A 21494-nucleotide genomic window follows, 5' to 3' on the forward strand; every position below is an offset into this window, starting at 1 on the left:
GTTTATGCTAGAGACCATCCTGTGTATACACTAGGGCCTAGTCTACATTAGGGTTTGAGGGTATGCCTACACTGGGAAGGAAGGTGTGATTGTGGCATGGGTGTACCCATGCTGGCTTTAGTCTAGCTAACACAGATAAGAGTAGCAAGTGTACACATGGCAACATGGGCTTCAGTACAGGCCAGCAACCACACTACAAGCCCACCAGGATCCTGGGTACACACTCAGGGTCCTAGCCTGAGATGAAGCCCTTGACATTATGTCTACATTGCTAATGTTCCTCTGCTAGCTAGATTATAGCTAGCACAGGTACATCTACCCACATCACAATCACCCTTCACTGCAGTGTAGACATACCTTAAAGGTGTGATATTCACATGTGTTAGCTAACATGTGTTAAAGCCCTAGTGTAGACAAGGCAATTTTTAGCTTTAACATGTGTTAGCTGGTCAAGATAAACTCTAGGCTCCATGCTTGGCTTGATCCCTACCAGCTAACACATAGAATCACAGGACTTGAAGGGACCTTGAGATGTCATCTAGTCCAGTCCTCTGCACTCATGGCAGGGCTAACTATTATCTACACTATCCCTGGCAAACGTTTGTCTAACCTGCTCTTAAAAATCTCCAGTGATGGAGATTCCACAACCTCCCGGCAATTTATTCCAGTGTTTAACCACCTTGACAGGGAGTTTTTCCTAATGTCCAACCTAAACCACCCTTGCTGGAATTTAAGCCCAGTGCTTCTTGTCCTATCACCAGAGGTTACGGAGAACATTTTTTCTCCCGCCTCCTTGTAACAACCTTTGTATGTACAGTACTTGAAAACCGTTACCATGTCCCTGCTCAGTCTTCTCTTCATTTTAAAAGACATGTGAAAACACAAACTGCCCTGTCTACACTTGGATTTAAGTAACCTTTTTCCTAGTCAGACAACAATGTTATTGTCTCTGGCCTGTGTTATGCAGGAGGTCAGACTAGATGTTCACAGTGGGCCCTTCTGCCTTGGAATCTATGAAATCAATTAACTCAAGATTTAAAAGAAGTCTAGTGAAGACCACCCCTCTGAGATAGGGATAATACTACCAGGCTGTTTTACAGATGGAGGGCACTGAAGGTATTAAACAGCTTGCCCAAGGCCACAGAGACTCATTGTCAGAGCTTGGTTTATAACAATTGATGGGTTAATCCTCCACCACCCTGCCCCTGGGAGATGAGTATTACAACTTGAGGCCCGGAGAGATTAAATGACTTGCCCAAAGCCACATGGTGAGTCACTGGAAGAGCTGGGAGTGGAACCCAGGTCTCCTGACACAGCCCAATCTGTGCTTTAACCACAAGCCCATCCTTCCTCACATGAGGGTAAGAACACAGGAGTATGAGGTTTCTGCTCCTCTACCTAAGACCATGAAATCAGGCCTCTTTTGTAGCCAAATCACCCCAGAACGGTGCTAGGGGGAGAAAAGCGGAAAACGCTATAAAATTGGGAACGGGGAATAAAGCCAAAAGAGGAACTGGCAAAAATGCCAGACAGTGGCATACAGCTGGGCAGTCCAGTCAGATGGCTACATGAGACGTAATGCCTCACTTACTGAATCTGAGGCACTGCTGCACGGAGCGTGCGCAGCACGCCTTTTATGCAGCTGTTATGTTCCTGGGAATCTGACCCCAGAGATTTTCCTCCAAAGGTTCCCCCATGAAAACAAGACGCCAAAGAAAAGGACGAGGGAGAGAGGAATGTCCCTTACAGGCCAAATCCAAACTCAGACGTTTATAATGGGAGGCAGGAATCCGGGATGTTTAAAACACAAACGCATGGAAGTCAAAGTGTGAGTGTGACTCATTCAACCCTGCCCTGCCCAGTAATGAACCCAGGCTGCTTTGACCACTAGGAACAAAGGTGTTGCCAGATTGGATCAGACCCGAGATCCCCCCAGTGCAATATCCTGTCCCTAACAGTGGCCAGTGCCAGATGCTTTGAGGAAGGTGTTAAGAGTCCCACAGTAGCGAATGGGGGAGAATCTGACCCACCAGACATCAGGTCTCATCCTGGTCTCTAATAACTAAGGATTGACAAAGTCCTGAGGCAGGAAGTTTAATATCTGTTCTAAAACTTTTGTTACCGTTAGCTATTATAGCCCTGGATATTCTTGATAGCCATATCAATGTCCAATCCCTTTTTGATGCTGGTTAATTTCTTGGATGCAACATCATGTGGCAATGAGTCTCGCAGTCTAATTACACACTGTGTGAAAAAGTGTTTGCCATAGTTTTGAGTTTGGACATTTACAGAATGCCCTCTGGTTAGGCAGGGAGACCAGAAGCTCCCAAACTCCCTTCTCTCAGCCATTCAGGATTTTTATAGACTTTTATCCCGTCTTCTCCTATTCATTTCCTTTCTAAGGTAACAGTCCCAGTGTTTTAGGAGAGTTTTTCCAGGCCCTTGATCATTCTTGTCACCCTTCTCTGAGCCCCATTTAGTCCTGCAATAGACTAGGCGACCTGAGCACAGAGTGGGAGGATTGTGCTGTGCCTACATTCCCATGACTGTCCTGCTCCGGACAGGTGCTATTTGAGTCAGTATTTTTCCATTTAATACAGCTCCTGCTTAAGAGCATGTCAATGAACATGCCTAATTTTCCACTCAGCGCCAGTTTATGGCTGAGAGCTGCATTCTGACTCAGCCACACTTCCTCTATGGCCACGCACGAGTCAGTTTAATCTCTCTGTGTCTCAGATGCCCATCTGTAACATTAGGGTAATCATCCATCCCCTGCCTATTTCGATTGCAAGCTCTTCAGAGCAGGGACTGTCTCTCACTATATATATGTATAGCATCTAGCATAATGCAGATCAGATCTCAGTACATCCAACATACACGTAAGTCATATGGCGGCCCCCACCACCCACAGTTCTTGCTGTAACGAACAGCCCCCACTGGCTTTACTTATCTGCAGAGCCTGAAGTGTGCCCCAGCTCTGTAATGTTATTCTGCACCCTGGCTATTGTGTGTGTTTGTTTTCTAATGTTCCAGACAGTCAGTGGGTTCTGATGGAATCAGCAAACGATTTCTCTCCCTCCGCTCCTGTTTTTGTTTTTGTCTTTGAAAGCGTTATTTCATCTCACGGCCTACATTGTGCATGCCTGAGCAAAAGCCTGGTCCAGTAGGATAAACAACATTTGCCTTGTAAAATTAACTGCTCTCCTGCAAATATAATCCTGATGCGCATTTTTAAACAAGTGGAGGAGGAGCTTTTCTGATTCAGGGATTCTTTAGAAGTCTGCTCTTTTTTTTTTTGAGAAAAAAAAACAACAACAAACCCCTCCAAAAACAACATGCCGAAGTTTTGGAACGTGCCCAGGAAAACTAATTACGCTGCAGAAAGAGACCGTTACATGTTGTCAGTCATCATTTACAGCTTCCCCTACAGATCTAGGGGACATTAAAGAATGGTTGGCTTGTTTTTTTAAAGAGAGAGCCAGTTTTGGCCACCAGGGTAGGAGACCCTGGCACAATGTTAGCAGAATGAGCCACTGCCGGTTACTCACGGACAATTCCACTATAATCAGTGAAGTTACACTGGGGTAACTGGGAGGGGAAATTGGTAGTGTTAGAGCCACAGTATTACAGTGGAATAATGACGGATTAATATTTATCTAAACAAAATAGTGCAGTGCTGGAAACATTTAGGGCCTGATTCTCCACTCTCTTATGCCAGTTTTATAAGGATGTAACCGCACTAATTTCAGTGGAGTGACACCAGCATAACACTTGTGCCACCCAGTGCAGGACTGGCCACGTACTGTTCACCACCTTGTTCCTCAGGGTGTAAATGATCCACGTACCTGCTTGGCCGTGGGCAGTACAAAAAACTTTCTCTGGGAAGTGGTGGGGTCTCAGCCATCAATTTCTACCAAATAAGCGTCCATGTTCACACACAAAGCTTCTAACCCTTAAGGGTTACAAAGAGACCGGTCTGAAGGAGACCCAGTGCAGTGCAGTCCTCCTGAGTCTGCAGACAGAGAATGCAGTGCCACGGAGGCTGCTCGGAGCACTCCCAGGCAGTAGCAGTGTGGTTTTAACAAGACATTGGCTAGTTTCGCTGCTGCTCTCACAGCCCCTTTAGTTTAATCCTGCTGCTACTTGGGAAAGCTCTGAGCAACAGACAGGCACTGAGGCTACTGACAAGGAGGACCCAGAAATAATGGTGTCTGGGGGAGGGTTGAAGTACAGACAGGCCTTCCTGGCAGTCAGCAGATGAGTAGAAGGGACGGGATAGGAAGGGAGATCTTTCCCCTGACTTCTACCAACCAGAGGGGTCAGGTCAGCCACTAGCCAGAAGCTGAGATGAATGACAGATCCCAAGAGCAGAGCTTGCAGTTGGCTAGGAATAAGAATATAAGAACGGCCACACTGGGTCAGACCAATGGTCCCTCTAGCTCAGTATCCCGTCCTCCGACAGTAGCCAATGCCAGGTGCTTTAGAGGGAATGAACAGAACAGTCAATCATCAAGTGATCCATCCCCTTTCCCAACATCCTAGCCTTTCCCAGTCTGGAGAAGAGTGAAGGATTCTCCCCAAACCGTATCCATTCCGCTATACAATATGGAATTCCAATGTGTTGTCACACGTGCTGACCAAGGCCCCAATGCTGTCACATGACGAGTCTCTCCGGCAAGACGCTGCACATCCAGGACTCCCAGAACCTCGTCGGGCCGGCCCACCTGGGCACTCCCACGCCGGGAGGTGAGCGTCCGTGACTTGGGGAGGAACGGCAGTGTGAGCCGCGGGAAGCCAGAGCCAGAGACAGAAGCAACGGGCAGCTTGATCAGCACAAGCAGACAAAGGGCTCTGTGCACAGTGTAGTAAATGTTGTTCTTCCCGAATTGGTCTAGGGAGCTGGGCAAAGATCCATTAATTCAAACCGTGATGGCCACTGTCCTCCTGGAATTCAGGGTGACTAGGATTATGCCTCCTGCAAGACGCTGAGCATCTGTGACTCCTGGAACCTCGGCGGATCGGCCCCCCGCAGACCCACCTGGCCCATGGACGCATGCACCTGCCTTGCATGTTTCTCTGGAGGTCTCATTGTGGACACACCTGCTTTTATATCACCATGGAAGCACTCCCAGCATACGCGGAGCGCCAGTTCTACACCATGGTAAGGAGCACACGAGTTAGCCCAGCAGCACCAGGGCTGCACCCTGCCCATGCGGACGGCAGTAGGGCAAGACCAGGTGCTTCAGAGTACGAACATGTCTTTCAAGCATAAAGACACTTGGTGACTCAAATATGGATTAAAGGAAATTTTGCCAGGCTTTGCACACACCCACCACTGCCAGGCTTTATACATACACATGCACACAAACACTCGCTCACACCAAGCCAGGTTTTACATACAGACACACAGAGCCAGGCTTTACACACACACGCACAGCTAGGCTTTACATACAGACACACGCACACACAGAGCCAGACAGGCACACACCTGCTAGGCTTTACACACGCACACACACACGCACATGGCAGGTGCCGAGCTCTGGTACAGATCTGGCCCTTACATAGGTGGCTAAACAAGAGCTGAGCTTTTTACACCGTCGGGCCCCGAAGGCCAGTACTGAGCACCGAGGCCACGATCCAACACTCAGGGATGTCAATGGCTCCCGCTGACTTCACCGCTCTTTGCCACAAGCCCCTGACACATACAGCCCTGAGTCCTCTGGAAGATCTGGGGCCAGACCCTCAGCTGGCACTACCTTGTCATTGCTCCATGGACGACACCGAAGCAAGGTCAGTTTATACTAGCTCAGGATCCGTCCCCTCGGTGTAAAACAAGGGTGATCACAGGGACAAGCGCATCTAGACAGCGTTACAAAGATTAATTTTTCATATGCTTTTCGCTCCTGGCCTGAACTCTCATCAACCGAAATTTCAGCCCAGGAGAACTCAGTCCTGGTTGAAAAAACCCCTTGACACTAGGGTTTACAGGAGGAAAATGTCCAGCCCCACTCTCCCAGGCTCCCGCTGCCAGGACTAACCAACTGATTAACAAATTAATATGCTCCAAACCCTTCACCCGAGTCACTTGGAATCTGAGGCGACTCTGTACAGAACAGCTCTGGCCCTTCCTACTGAGATTTTTAAAAAAGGGATCATTTCTTATCCGCAGGTCACAGAGCATGTACATTTCCCTTTGGAGCCAAAATGATGGTGCCAAGTTATATCGGGTCCTGGGCATTTTGTCCTGTAATTAAAGCAACTCCATTCCAGAGCTCCCCTCCACCCCACTCAATTCACGTCTGGTGCCATCTGAGGTAAAACATCTCAGCGTCCTGCTCCAATATATAATAAATCAAAGAGAAATAAAATACTGTTTTAAGTTATGTTATGGCTGCGGCACAAAGAGACCAAAAGGCAGGAGAGAGATTCAAAGATCCAGCTGAAATTTTGCCCTTAAAAGGAAAAATTTGCACCCACTTTGCTTAGTCCGGCAGCCTGAAAGTTCAACCAAGGTAAGGAGCACTCTGCCGATCCCTGCCCCAGTTACCCCCGTCACTGGCAGGAAGTTAGAGTTTCTCCTCTGTGCTTTTCAGAGAGACCCAGAGCCAAACTCTGCTGTCAGTTCCAATCACGCAACCCCCGCTGAAGTCAATAGGGTTACATGGCTGCAGCAGAAGTTCACCCTCTAGTGTAAACCACTGAAGTCAATATGGCAGCCCACCGCACACCTTGAGCCTTCACTGCACCAGGGTGACAATCTGCATCCTAGCGAATACACAGGGCCCAAAGCTCAGCTGGTGTAAATCAGTGGACCTATAATGATTTGCACTTGCTGAAGATCTGGCCCAGACACGCTAGTTCTTTCCTCCTCGGTGTCCTGCCCACACTCTGTCTTGCTTAGATTATACAATGCTTGGGCAGCTGCAAGACCACTGGGAGGTCTCTGTGATGTCTGCTCTGAGCATCTGCATTTTAACTGAAGCAAGATGTTGACTCTCAACAAAGGTCTCTTTTTGACAAACAGCTCATTAGTCATTGGAGATTAATAGGAGATAATAGAAACAAATAAAGAGTTTCATGAAGTGACTAAAAAGCCCTTCCCCAGAATAAATCGGAAAGACTTTGGCTAAGCAGAGCACTAATAATTGTTAAAAGACTGATACTTCAAAAATGGAAATCCAAAAAGCAACCAACAATTGAAGACCTAGCATAGACATCATCAGTTTGGCCACCATGGAAAGAATTGTATACCATACCAGAAATATCCAAGAAAGATTCTCAGAGATATGGGATGCTTTCGTGGAACTATCTGAATGATCCTATTAAATGCCTGGCATCTATCACCTCCCCTGCTTTTTTACTCACTTCCTTCCCTTCCCATCTCTATCCTCCTTCTCTGAATGTTCCTTCTATTCTTTATCTTACTTCCATATTTTTTCTTGAACTAGGTGGATTTTTATACGCCGATTTTCTTTGTTTGTAAATTGTGTCATATAAATAATTGATTTATATTTTCACCATTCATATTACATATAAGTAAATGTTTACAGTATAACTAAGGTTAGGTAGCAAATGGTTAATATATGATGAGACATTTATGTATTATGAAAAGTTTATGTATATTTTGTTATGCTTGTTATTTCTATATATAATCTTTTTTTAAAATTAATATAAAAAGCCCTTTCGTTTATTCAGATTGATCTGTGTGTGTCATGATTTCAAGAAGGTTAAAGGAGACATATGCCAAATTTAGTTTCTTTTCCAAATCACCTTTAAATATGTTAAAGCAACAAGCCCAGAAGCCTGTATAGACTTGTTGGAAACTTACCAGATACACAGTTTCCGTTATCATCAACTGAATCATGTTAATTGAGATTTCATTGTCAACATGTGTTAAAGAGAAAATCTCTCTGTATGGGAAAAAGCCACAACAACATATTTAACCAATAACAATTTGATGAAGCAGCACCATCAAAGGCAATTGTCTTCCTCTGGCAGCTTCCCTTCCCACGAGGAAGTCAAGGAAAATGTCAACTTCTTAGGAGTCCACTTCCGCTACTAATAAAGAACCACTGTGTCAGAGGAGACCAAAAGTGAATTAAGAACATTATTCTCCTAAAGGTTTCTTCACAGCAGGGACTAAGACATACAGCTAGCCTGGCTTGTGCCGGGAAACAACCAATTATTTAGTCCGAAACAAAACAGGACTAGGCCCAGTCAATTCTTGGATGGGAGACTTCCAACAAACCCCAGCCGGAGGGCAACAAACTTAGGACAGGAAGTGAAGAAAATTGTACCAAAGTCAGAGGAAGGCCCTTGGTAAGCAGAAAGGACTCACCTATATCTGATTATATTTGGCCAGGAGGCTGGGGCCAGAAGTCCACCGTAGGATTTTTAATGGCCGGGCTCTCCATTTTACACTCTGTCTGAAGGCCGACTTCCATCAGCACAGCGCCCTCAGCCAGGTGGGATTCAGTGCGTTGGAACACCCATGCCACTACCTGCACCTTACACCTCACCAAATAATTTCTCTGTGCAAGTGTGGATCCTTTATTTTGAGAAGAGCCTTGAATGACTCTTTGAACAGAATTCTGGAAATACTTGCATGATGTTTCTGAGCCTACATACTGTATGTGTTACTAATAACAGGCTGTGCTGACAAAGAAGAATACTTTGCACTTAAATAGCACTTTTCACCAGCCACTTACAAACGTTAATTAATCCCCTGCAAGGCCAGTTTTATTATCCCCACTTTACACATGAGGAAGCTGAGGCATGGAGAGCAGAAAAGCGCTTTGCTTCAAATCACCCAGCAGCAGAACTGGGATGGAAGACAGGAGCCCTGATGGCCAGGCACAAAGTTCTGCCCACTAGACTGTACTACCTCCCAGATGGCTCATGGAGCTGGTCAGACCTGTCAACTCAAACTCGGTTTCTCAAATCAGTGTCTTCTGGGGATGCCAGAATCCAACAGCAGAGTGCTTTTCCAGGGCTCACCCTTGATGATGGTGTTAGCATGTGAGCGTTTGGGGAAAGCAGCCAGATTTGAACGTATTGAAGTGTGCACAGAGCTACTTCCTAACTACGACATGATTTTCAATTAGGATTCAAGGTTAAGGTCCCTCTTATGGTTCTAAAAATCTCCATCTCTAGCATTAGGATCTCAGACTTCCTCAGCTGCAGTCTATCAAGCAATGCAGTATAGAGTTGTCTAATGATGAGCAGGAAAGGATTGGCACTCAGGACTCCTGGGTCCTATTCCCAACTCTAGCACTGACTTGCTGTGCGACCTTGGCCTAATCACTCGGTCTCTCGGTGCCCCTGTTCCTGCATCTGAAAAATGAGGCTAGCAACTGACATGAAGCTTAATTAATATTTATGAAGCACTCAACTTCTCAGATGAAAAGCATTGTTATTAGTAATATTTCCAGTAACACAAATCACATTCATTTGCAAAGAAGAACTACTCAATAACTTCAGGGAATTGCACTACAAACAGCAGGCTCGTAATGAAATGAAATGACTCCCAGGAAGGCTGTACAAACGCACTCAGGCAAACACACAGGAGCTGCAATTTTCCCTTCCAGTTTCTCTTCCGCCCAAACAGTTCTGGAGGCGTCTCTACTGAATCAGCATTTGGACTTATAATGATCACATAGCATTCTTCAAATTATTTTTCACAAATAATAAAAAAAAGTCAAACTGGGGGGGAGGGAACACAAACCCGGTGAGTAATCCAATTCCAGAGAGTGCTTCCTTCTGACGGTTTGCTGACTAGGTTGCTAGGTGTTCACAATTGTGCTGTACAGAACATCTGGTGTGGGATTTTCTATTTATCTAGTCTGAGGCATGAAGAGAAACATTGTATGGTATCCCTTCACAAAACATCGCTTCATTAGTGTTTAGACAAATGTCAATTTTCTCTTGCTGATTCTAGCGTGAACCAATTTTCCTGCAAAAATGAAAAAGCCCCTCCCCCTTCACACGCACACTCTTCAATGCCTTCCTTTGACCTGCTCCCAGCACACCACGACATCTGGCCCTCCCCTAGGCCAAATCCCTGTCCCATTACACACACTCCCCACTGTCTGACTCCTTTCACCACTGTAGCTATCCACTGCCTGATCCCTTAGGTAGGGTCTAGGAAGCACTCGATGGACAACTGGACAAACGCTCGGCTGAGTCTGAGTTTGCTCAGACATCCAGAAACACCTGGGTCACACCAGTCATGCACACCAGCCATCACCACTGTCTGAACATAAGACCTTCAGTGCCATAGCACGGATCCCCTCCCACCTGAACTAAAGGAGTAACTCCATGAGCTAGCTGTAGTAAGCCATTATCTCCTATATGGACTACCCACTAGATGGGGTGGCTGCATAATTGCTCCCATTCTAGTAACACGGGCTCAGATCCTTCAGTGGGAGTTAGGCACCTAAATATCTTTGAAGATCTGGAACATCGTACCTATCTTCCCAGCTGGGGGATCCTAAAGAAAAACACTCGAGGGGAGTTCTTGATTAGTTGTGCAGAATGCTCCTCTTACCCTGGTGGGTGTGTTTCATTCTGCCTGCTTTAGCCCAGCCAGGGCATTCCCCACTCATTGCTCAAGTAGTGTAAACACCAGCATCCGATGAAGTGAGCTCTAGCTCACGAAAGCTGATGCTCTAATAAATTTGTTAGTCTCTAAGGTGCCACAAGTCCTCCTTTTCTTTTCACCAACTCCTTATCTATCTTTGCAGTTCCCCTTTAGCTCCTCATTCCAAGTTGCACCTGAATAATTAATTGCTTCCCCCCAATGCCAGGAAAACTTCCAAACCTCTGGATCTGTGAGTGTTCGTGACTGATAGCTCCCTCCCTGATCTGACAGCTGCCATCGAGCTCCTTGTGCATGTCAGGGCACAGACGCATCCTGCAGACAGCGATTACGGGACTGGCAAGCAGCAGCATTAGAAGTGGTGCAACAAGCAATTCAGGAAATCCGTCTATTGAAACACGTCGCGGGAAAACTTCATTCAAAAAAACCCCACCAAATATAGAGCCCTGGGAGATCATACCGAACGCAGGGCTTGTCCGCCGTAGGGGTTTTTGCATCGGGGCAGCTACCGTGCTAACCCCACAGAGGTTAATTGAACTTGCACCACACCTTCTCAAGGTGTAAGCTCCCAAACCTGCAATAACCCCTAAGTTGCCACCCCATCAGAGTCTGAGCTGGGACTTGTCTTTCTCGACTGTCACCCCGACTCCCCGTGGATCCAGACAACGGCCTGCTCTGCAAACTCGGTCTGGGTTCTTTTCATCACATGGGTCCTTACTGGTTATCAAGGCTCCGCGACTCTCCTGCTGCCCCACTGTCAAAAGGGCCGGGTGGCCGGCTCTTAACAAACCGTTCTGCTGAGGAGGCCCAAGGAGGACAAGAATCCAGGGGTCAATCCAGGATTTCAAGGCCAGGATATTACCCCAGCTCACGCTCTCCCAGCAGTGCTGAGAGGCTGAGAGGAGGGAAAAACTACAACACAAATGTGGTGGGTGTGTGTCACTAATGTCAGCAGGTTATAGTGGAGTAAACTGGGGTCTTGATTACACAGTCGCTTTGCTGAGGGTCTGTCTGCTTCTCCCTTTGTACGGTTGCCAACCCTCCAGGATTGTCCCGGAGTCTCCAGGAATTAAAGATTGATATTATGTCATGCGATGAAACCTCCAGGAATACGTCCAACCAGAACTGGCAACCCTATCACTCAGATGTGACAGCACTCATAGATTTCTAAAGCCAGAAGTGACCATTAGATCATCTGGTCTGACCTCCTGTATATAGCCCAGGTTGAAGGCATCTCAGGCCTCCTGTATATATCCCAGGTTGCAGGTATCCCAGGCCGCAGAATTATCCCCAGTCGTCCCTGCACTGAGCCCAATAACTTGTGTTTGACTAAAGCAGACCTTCCAGAGAGACAGCCCCCTCTCAGTCTGAAGACATCACAAGATGGCAAATCCACAACTACCCTTGGTAGTTTGTTCTAGTGTTTAACTGTCCTCACTGTTCAAAAATTTGCACTTTATTACTGCCCTGAATTTGTCTGGCTTCAGCTTCTAGCCATTGGTTCTTGATCTGCCTTTCTTCGCTAGACTGAAGAACCCTTTGCTAGCTGGTATTTTCTCCCCATGAAGGTGCTGATACACTAATCAAGCCACCTCTCCATCTTTTTTTTAAGATTCATATGTCTCTCACTGTGAGGCATTTTTTCCAGCCTTGGCATCACTCCCAGGGCTCTTCGCAGCACCCTTTCCAAATTTTCCAACATCCTTTTCATGATGTGCACCCCAGAACTGTCCACAGTGTTCCAGTATCGGTCTCACCGACATCATAGACACTGGCCTCCCAAGGCCACAGCTTCCTACCCTGGCTTGTGGGGTTTTCCACTTCCTACTGGTGGCACGATAGGGAGAGCCAAGCTCGCCCTCTACCCCAATCTCTGGCCCAGAGACCCTACACCATAAACCCCCACTCTGCTTCACTTTTCTCCTGGCCACGTTCTGACTTTGGCCTGACTCCTGGACCCTTTTTATTGAGCCCCCCGTGTGGCCCATTCCTAGCTCCCTCTTGGCACACTGGCCCCAGAATGTCGCTCAGATACCAAATCTCCCACCTACTAGGAAAAAGGACCTGCCTTTTATTTCTAGGCCCAGGTCAGAGTGGGGACTTGACCCCTTAAAGGCCCAGCTCACCCTTTCACCACCTCTTCTCATGTCTGGCATCACTATAGAGAACACCAAGTTCCCCCACACCACTGTCCCGCAGATGACATGGGAGGGGGCATGGAGAGCCCTTAAAGCAGCCCCTGACTGTTTCATGTAGCCTTAAAGCAGCCCCTTGGCTCCACTCTACTTCCCTCCTGGCTGCACCCACTTTGCCAGATAGGCGCAGAGCCTGTCTGAGCACCGCACTGAGTTTGGGGCAAGAGACGGCAGCAGAGCCACGCTGCAGATCTGGTGCAAACTGCTCTCATTGCCGGGGTGCTTTGACCCTGGGCATAGCACACAAGCAATCGGGCAACAGGGCCCAGGAGGGGTGAAATTAAAAGCAACAATTGCTGGAAAAGCACCATCACTGGTTGGGGAGATGGGAGACAGAAGATGAGACTCCACTGGCTGGAGCACAGACCGGGGCACTAGGAATCCTTGCGCTCTTAACTGGGTGCTGGCATTGGACTCCCTCTACGGCCTTGAACAAATCTCAGTTTTCCCCATCTATAAAATGGGGATAATAAAACTCCCCCTGCCAACCTCACAGCGGTGTTGTGAGGCTTAATTAGTCTGAGGGCCGAATCCTGCATACTGAGGTCAGCCGCAGGCCTGAGAACCCAAGGAACAATGGACTGGGCTCAAAGACTGTCCAGTGCTTAGAAAATAAGTACTATTATTGTTAGCCATTCAAAGGGTTGGAGTCTATGGCCCAGATCCACAAAGTTATTTAGGCTCCACGGAAGTTAGGAGTCTAAATACCTTGTGGACCTTGGCCCGAATTCACTCCTTGTGGTTCCTTTACTCGTCTCTAAAGTCACTACGGCTCCTTATAAAGACACCCATAAATGACCCATCTTAGAATTTATTATAAGCAGCTGGGACATCCAGCACAAACAGCTGGAACGGGGCTTTTGTCCTGATCTCTGGATAATATTATGAAAAAAGGGGATTGCATTGCTGGGCATGGTGCCCTTAACTCCCACTGACTTCACAGGGCACCGTAGGTACTCAGCACCTAGCAGGATCCAGCTGGTAATAACTAGGTATGGATACTGTTAAATGTGCCGTCTCCAGGAGAGAGTGAAGGAATCCTTTTCTATTCAAGCTCAACCTCGAGGTTCAATCCCAAAACAAACCTCTCCAATCTGAAATCTCCAGACAGTACTTGGAGATAAGATCATTTGTCTCAGACCGTTGTTTGTAGCTGCCTGGGCTACTCCCCCTTGCAGGTCCTTTATAATAAACAATCTCTAGGAATCAGACCAACATATATATAATTTGGAATGAGTCCTGGCAAAGAAAAGTGGCAAGAGTTTAATACTGGAGAACACACAGGGTAAAGGAGAACGCAGCTGGGAGGAGGGGGGAAAGGATGGAGAGTTCCTTCTGATTCAGCTCAAGGCAAACTTGTCCCTAAAAGAAAACTCAAAATGACTGAACACAGCTGTTGGTAAAACTCAGAGGAAGGCCCAAGATACAAAGATCAGGGCTGTTTTGGTCCAGACTCATTGTAGGGCCAGATGCAAATCTGGATCTTTATCAAGATCCAAACTTTTCTAAGGCACAAGGGTGGTTGGAGCTGGGGTGATTTGGTTTGGCCCATTATTGCAAGATGGGTCACAGAAAAAGTCCAGATCTGGGTCTGGATTTGCCCGAAGTTGAGGGTTGTTTGGATCTGGGGTTTTGATTTGAGCCCAACTCAAGTAAAAATTAATATCCAGTAAGAATCCTCTCTAGTCACCCATCCATCCTTCTCTCTTCTATGCGCACATGTGCACACACACTTCATTCAATGAGACACTAATCAAGGGAGTGCCAGCTCCCCCAGTCTCTTTCAGAAAAACAGACTGCTCCAATTAGTGCAGATACCAGCCCTGCTCCCTTCCATCCATTGCCAAAGAAACAGAACAAACCACGCCGCACTTGCCAAGATCAAACAAAACCGAAACATCTGACAAGACTTAAGACTCCTTGGATCTTCCCAGTCAGGTGACTCGGACAGAGAGAAGTGTCCGCTCCTCACTGTATCAGGGAGAAACTCATTCCCTAGCAATGACCTTTCAGGGTTACAGACAACTATCTGTCCCAGTCCAGCAGCTTGGCTGCAGGTCACTTCTTGCTTGGCTGCTGCTAATTTTTCAGTGTGGGACGGGCAATCTACCAGCATCCATAAATCACACACCAGAACAAAAAGAAAGGAGTACTTGTGGCACCTTAGAGACTAACCAATTTATTTGAGCATAAGCCTTCCTCAGACATTCTTGTTAAACCCTGGATTTGTGCTGGAAGTGGCCCACCTTGGTTATCGTGCACATTGTAAGGAGAGCGATCGCTTGGATAAGCTATTACCAACAGGAGAATGGGTTGGGGGGTGGGGCATGGGGAGAAAACCTGGATTTGTGCTGGAAATGGCCCACCTTGATTATCATACACATTGTAAGGAGAGTGATCACTTTAGATAAGCTATTACCAGCAGGAGAGTGGGGTGGGGGGAGAGAAAACCTTTTGTAGTGATGAACACCCATTTTTTCATGCTTTGTGTGTATAAAAACATCATCTTCTGTATTTTCCACAGGATGCATCCGATGAAGTGAGCTGTAGCTCACGAAAGCTTATGCTCAAATAAATTGGTTAGTCTCTAAGGTACCACAAGTACTCCTTTTCTTTTTGCGAATACAGACTAACACGGCTGTTACTCTGACACCAGAACAGTGGTAAACTCTTCTCCTCCAAAAGCTTTCCGACGTGACAAGACTGTTCCCTTCCCCCCTCCTCAGTTATGAACATCTCGATAGGGACAGATTCACGCCCATTTCCACCAGCCACGGAGCCAGCCCACGGTTAGCAATGAGGAGCTGTTCAACTACTGACAGCATGGGCAAACGAATTGCCCACTAGACACAGGAGGTGGGATTTCCAGCCTGCCCATTGTTTCAGACTGAGACAGTCATCACAAGGCCGGATTGTGTAGCCCTTCCACTGGACTGTTATTTAGGGAGGCCCCAATCAAGGGATCACAGCCTCTTTAGAAAGGCAGTCTCTGCCCCACGGGGCTTGCAACTGAAGCATTTGATGAGAGACAACTGGTAGAGAAAAGCAAACAAATGGTGGTCAAGACGCCAAAAGGTAAAAGTGAAAGCATTACATCAGTAGCAGTCGCTCCACACTGATGAGTAAAGATCCCATAAATCAGTAAGGCATGGTCAGGCTCTCACAATTCTAGTAGCACATTACACAAATAAAACCCAAACGCCTTTGCAAGAAAACCACTGAAAGAAAAGTTCAAAAGAAAAACACATAACTAGGGGCAAATACAATGGAGCAAGAGGACAGTTGTTGCCAATTTAGTAGATAGTTTATGCTCTGGTGAACATGGCATTCAGCTCTCGTAAACAAAACATGCAAAAGCACACACACACACCCCTGCTCCCCTCCCCAAAAGAAGAGATTTTACTAGGTAAAAAGTGACACCAGTCAGACCGCAGCACCAGCCACAATGATCGTTTCCGATTACAGGGCTGAAAGAAGAAACAAAACTCGCCTATGCTACTTCAAGCGAACTTTAGATCAAGTCGACTGCAAATCTCGCCCACAATGCGGATTCTGTTTTAATACTATTGAACTGTTTCAAAGCACCTTTCAAAAGACACTGCTGTTGAGATTTCTCAGCCCCTTGCTCCCATCGGAAAGCCACATGATTCAAGATAGATTGGCAGTCTTCTCCAAATTCTCCTATGCCAACTGGAAAAATTATTCTGCACTCAATGTAATTCTCCAGCACATCAGAGACATCTTAATCTACTCAATATTTCAATCAAACAGATCAGAGCAATGGGTATTTCACATATAATTCCACCCTGACAGAGATTTCAACCGGGAAGGGAACAAACAGACCAGAATATAGGGATGTGGTTTGTAGCTAGAAATCAACTTCCCTGAATACCAATTTGCAGTCTGGTAGTAACATTGGGCCCTGATTCTATTTTCACTAATGCCAAAGGCAAAATCCTCCTTAATTACTATGGGAACAGGATGCTGACCTTGGTTATCATTAATATGCAACAAACTTTTTTTTTTTTTTTTTTTTTAGTTTTCCCTGATTTTGATACTTAAAAAAAAAAAGTCTGGTTTATTTCTGAAGCCCTTAGCAATGTCACAAACGATCAACAAGTGGCAAAAGGAATCTCAGCTGTAGGGGGGGAATAGCTGCATTTATTCCAGTTAAACAGGATTTCCACAGGTAGGAATTTATGTATATATTTAAAACAATGGATGTGTTCTTGAGCTACAGTACAATGAGCAGAATATCAGGGATGACAATGAAAGGAAAACGCTATGCAAGTTCCCTATAGACTAGAAAAAGGCAACTTTTGTTCAACATTCAAGGCAAAAAAAAAAAAACAACCACCGCCAGCCAAGAGAACAACAATTTACGGAGGCCTTATGTAGCATCCCAGAGAGACAAAACAGTAGGACTGAATTTGAAAGCACGAAAACAGTCATCCACTAAAATAGGTCCAGAACCTGTGTCTTTTACACAATATTACTGAGTCCGAATTCAGACATTCACATCAATGGGAGCTTGCCCCGTGGAAGGGCTTGGATGGCAGTGAATTAAGTTAAGGGCCGGATTCTGATCTCATTTGTCTGGAGTAACTTCATTGAAGTCAATGGAGTTCCTCCAGATTTACAACAGTGTTAATGAAAGGAGAATTTGGCCCCCCAAGAGCCAGATCCAAAGTTCATTGAAGACAATGAATAAACCTCCATTTTCTTCACTGGGTTTTGGATCAGGTCCTAGGCTAGAGCATCTTAAAACCAGGGGCACTTACCACTTGAGGCTTGCTCTTGGTGCTGCTAGGGCTGTGTTCCTCCTGCTGCTTTGGACATCTCAGCAGCTTGGGCTCTGAAATAGTCGGTGTAGCAGGCGAAGACCTGGGCATATCCACAGTACCACCAGAAGACAAGTCCCCTGAGTTAAGAGTCAACATGTATTGCTTGGTGACATCCTCCAAGGATGGAGCTTGGAGGACAGGGTAGGATTTGATGGGGAGAGGTGAAGATTCTGGCACAGTTACATGGACGTTTTGATTGAGCGACCCATGAGGCTCAGGTGCTGAGATGGGGAGGAAGGCAGCAGGCTCGCTGGCGTGCCGGACATGCTTGGATGCAGGCCTGGACCTACTCAGGGTACTAGCAGGAGTTGTGGCAGAGGATGCAGTCTCGTGATTCTCCTGGTGAGTCACCCGGTTGGTGCGCTTCTTGGAACTGCGCCTGATGATCCTGGGGGACAGGACTTCCGCCAGCTTGGGGTCAAAGCTATAGCTTTGAGCTGCCTCTCCTGCATTGTGGCCTCCTACTTTTGCAGGTAGGATGTGCTCAGACTGAGAGCGCAGCTTCTCAACCTCCTGGCCCAGCTCCTCCAGCTCTCCCATCTCGTCCCTTTGCTCGGAGAGGATGGGTTCGCTGCTGGAAGGCGGAATGGTCTGGTCCATCTCACTGATTGGCTCGCTGGGGCCCTCAAAGCCTGCGCTGGCCAACTCACTGCGACGGCTGGGGTCACTGAACGATTTCTTCTTGACTGTCTTACCATTTCCCCTCTCGTCAATCACCTTGTCCATGGCACCTGGCTGGCTAACAATGTTCTGGATCACCGTGCTGTAATCCTTGACTCCATCGCTACAGACGGACAGGTCGCTGGCAGCGCTGCCGGTGCACTCGGACAGAGCCATGGCCAAAGACTCCGGGACACCGGCCTTGGAATTCAGGGACCCTAGGAGATTACTGTCCACTGAGAAGTTCTCAGTCTCTTCTGTGATCGAGCACCTCCTGTGGGGCATGGGGTCACTTAGGGATCTGTAGGCTTCGCCACTGGATTCCCCGTTGCTGGAATCGGACCAGTTGTTGCCAACAGAGGGAAACTTCCTTCGGCGCCGCAGGGTGCTTGGGGTGGAAGGTGCCTCTAAGGACCCTTGGGCCATGGCTTTACCAGGAAGGGCATCATCAACAACAGAAGCACCCTCATGGTTCATTCTCGCTGTGAGCCCAGGAAGAAGAATCTCTTTACTGTTCACTCGATCAGTGTCGCCCTCCCCTAGGCTGGCGTTGGCCGGTGTCCAAGCCGCGACAGTCTGACAGAGTTCCCCGTAAGCAGCGTTGGTGGGACCCACCTCAGGCTCCGTCACGATGCCTTCATCGGTCATGCTAGACTCATGACCCGAGAGCTCCTCCATGGACTTCCCACAGTAGAGGTTTTCTTCAGACTCTGCTTTCTTCAGACACTGCTCATGCTCTTTGCTCCCCAGAAGGGCCACATCGGCTTCCTTCTGGTTCTCTGTAAACTCCTCGCCACACTTCACACCTGCGCTGTCCTTCTGATCTGACACAAAGACGTAGTCGTGCTGGGAGCCGATACGACTTATCTTCTCAAAGACTTGCCGTGCTTCCTGAATATACTGATCCTGGATGACGACCGGGAGCCCATCGACATCCCCTCTCTGGCCAGCATCACCGTCTGAAACCACGCTGTCATGGTCACTACTGCTGCTGGCCAGGAGAAGCTCTGAGGAGCTTTGCTTTCTGGAGCTCTGGAGGAGGAGCCTGCGTGGTGTCGGTTTGTCAGAATAGGTGAAGGACTTGGCCCGACGTAAGGTCGCGGTGAGGTCTTTGAGAGTTGGGCGGCCACCTAGCGCCCACCGATTCGGGGTTTGTGCCACGCTTCGGCCTCTGCCTCCCAGCTGGTGCCCAGGTGGGCTCTGGTAGTTCTCACTCCTGCCACTGCTGAAGGCCCCTTCCTCTTGGTCACAGACCCCGCCACCTTTCTTCCTCACCTTCAGCTCGGAGAGATCTGATTTTAGGAAGCTGAGGAGAGTCAGCGTCTCAGTGGCTATGTCAGGATTGGACATGGACTTCCTGTCCTTGGCTTGCTCGGCCTCAGGTCCACAGTGGAGCAGAATCTCACTGGAAGGGTCCTGTTTCACTTTGCCGATGCCCATGGGCAGCTTAGGACGCACCCGGACCTGCTGCTGCAGCCTGGAGAGGCTGTCGCTGTGGCCGAAGCTGGGGGATCTGTACATGCCAAGGCCCCCCTGCAAGCTCCGGCTTTGGCTGGGCCAGCAGGGCCCGAAGTGGTCCTCTTCCTTCAGGGTCTCGGTGCTCGAGTACCTGCTGCTGCTTCTCGACCCGCACGGGCTCGGCCCGAAAGGCGGGATGTTCACTTTGGAGACGCGGGAGACCAGGGGTATGGGTGGCGCTGCGGCCAGCGGGAAGTGAGCAGCAGATACGCCTTCTGACATGCCCCTCACGTACTGCCGGTGCCCTTCGACGCTGCCCGCTGCCTTGGCTTCCCCCAGCAGGGCGGCAAAGGTGTTCCCACTGTTGCAATCTGCCGCTGCCAGCCTCTTTGCCACCGAGGGCGGCTTGGCTCCATCGTTCGCAGGAAGAGGCAGGTGTGCCAGGACCTCATGAGTCCACGGGGGCCGCCCTGGCCCGGCCTCCATTCCCGCTAGCCCGTCGCTGTCGGACTCATGGTCCCAAAGGCCCAGGTCTTTCTTTTTCTTCCGGACGGAGCGTTTCCTGGGGGTCACCAGCTGGTTCCCTTCCTCCTCGCTCCCCGAGGACCGCTCCAGGGACCTGGGCCTGCCCCCGGAGGGGCCATGCTTGCTGTTGGCGCTGCCAGGGAAGGGCAAGCCATGAGCGGGCAGCAAGTCCTGGCAGCTGGAGCTCCCTTCTGGGAGGAGGCTGCAGACAGCAGAGGAGGCGGTGGAGGGCGGGGGGGCAGCCTGTGGTCTGGAAGAACTATGCCAGGAATGTAAACTATCCCAAGCCGGCTGGTGCTGCGGCTGCCGCCGGGCCTCCCCGCCGGCCGGAGCGCAGGGCAGCGGGTGCGCTCGCAGCAGGCCGGGGTAGGGAACGCAGCTGCGGGGCGGCGGGGGGGGAGGCGGCGGCTTGGGGCCGGCGCGGAGCCGCTCCTCCTCCCTCCTGGCCGGAGCGGGGCCGCTGCTGGGAAGCGGGGGGCTGTCCGTGCCCGGCCGGGGCGCCCCGAGCCCCGTCCCCGCGGCGGCCGAGCTGCCGGCCCCGCCGTGCGGGGAGCGGGCCCCACCTTCCTCCTCCGGGGCCCGGCCGGGGGGCGGCCGCCGAAAGCTCTCCCCGAAGAGTTTGCGCATCTCGGTGACGCTGGGCCAGAGCCCCCCCGGCTCCAGTCCGGCCTCCCCGGCCTTGGGGGGCTCGCTCAGCCCCTGGCTGCGCTGCGGCCCCCCGCCCTCCTCATCGGGCGGCGGCCGAGCCTCCCTCTTCCCCGGCTGGGGCGGGCAGCAGGTGGCCCCGTCCTCGTCCGGCTCCTCCTCGCTCTGGGAGCTGCGGGGGGCGGGCGGGGGAGCGGCCCCGGCGGCGGCGTCGAAGCGCTGGGAGAGCTGGCGGACGGACGGGGACAGGCTCCGCAGGGCTCTGCCCCGGAGCTCCGGGGAGGGGCAGGCGGCGGCGGCGGCCGCGAGCTTGGAAACTTTCCGGGAGAGGCCGCTGGAGGCGGCTCTGGAGGGCGATCGCCGGCGGCGCTGCGGCGAGTCCCGCTCCTGCGGCGGCGGCTGCTGCGCCCTGGCGCCGGGGGGCTGGCACTGGCACGCCGGCGGCCGGGCTCCTTCCCCCTCGGCCGCTGCCTCCAGCCACCGCTCCAGCCGCTTGAAGGAGACGCTCCGGCAGAGGGGAGCTGTCCCCTCGGCCTCCCCCTCCGCCATTGTATATACCCGCCGCGCTCA

General features: G+C 49.6%; 1 protein-coding gene across 1 annotated transcript in view; it reads right to left on the bottom strand.

Annotated features, from left to right (window-relative positions):
* Nucleotides 1-21494, bottom strand: part of ARHGEF17 (Rho guanine nucleotide exchange factor 17) — a 241683-nt gene extending 220189 nt beyond the window's left edge. The window contains 1 exon segment of the mRNA XM_037881143.2: nucleotides 17574-21494. Coding sequence (XP_037737071.2) covers nucleotides 17574-21473 — 3900 coding nt within the window. The 5' untranslated portion in view covers nucleotides 21474-21494.

The sequence above is a fragment of the Chelonia mydas genome, chromosome 1 (assembly GCF_015237465.2).
Source record: "Chelonia mydas isolate rCheMyd1 chromosome 1, rCheMyd1.pri.v2, whole genome shotgun sequence".
NCBI lineage: Eukaryota > Metazoa > Chordata > Testudines > Cheloniidae > Chelonia > Chelonia mydas.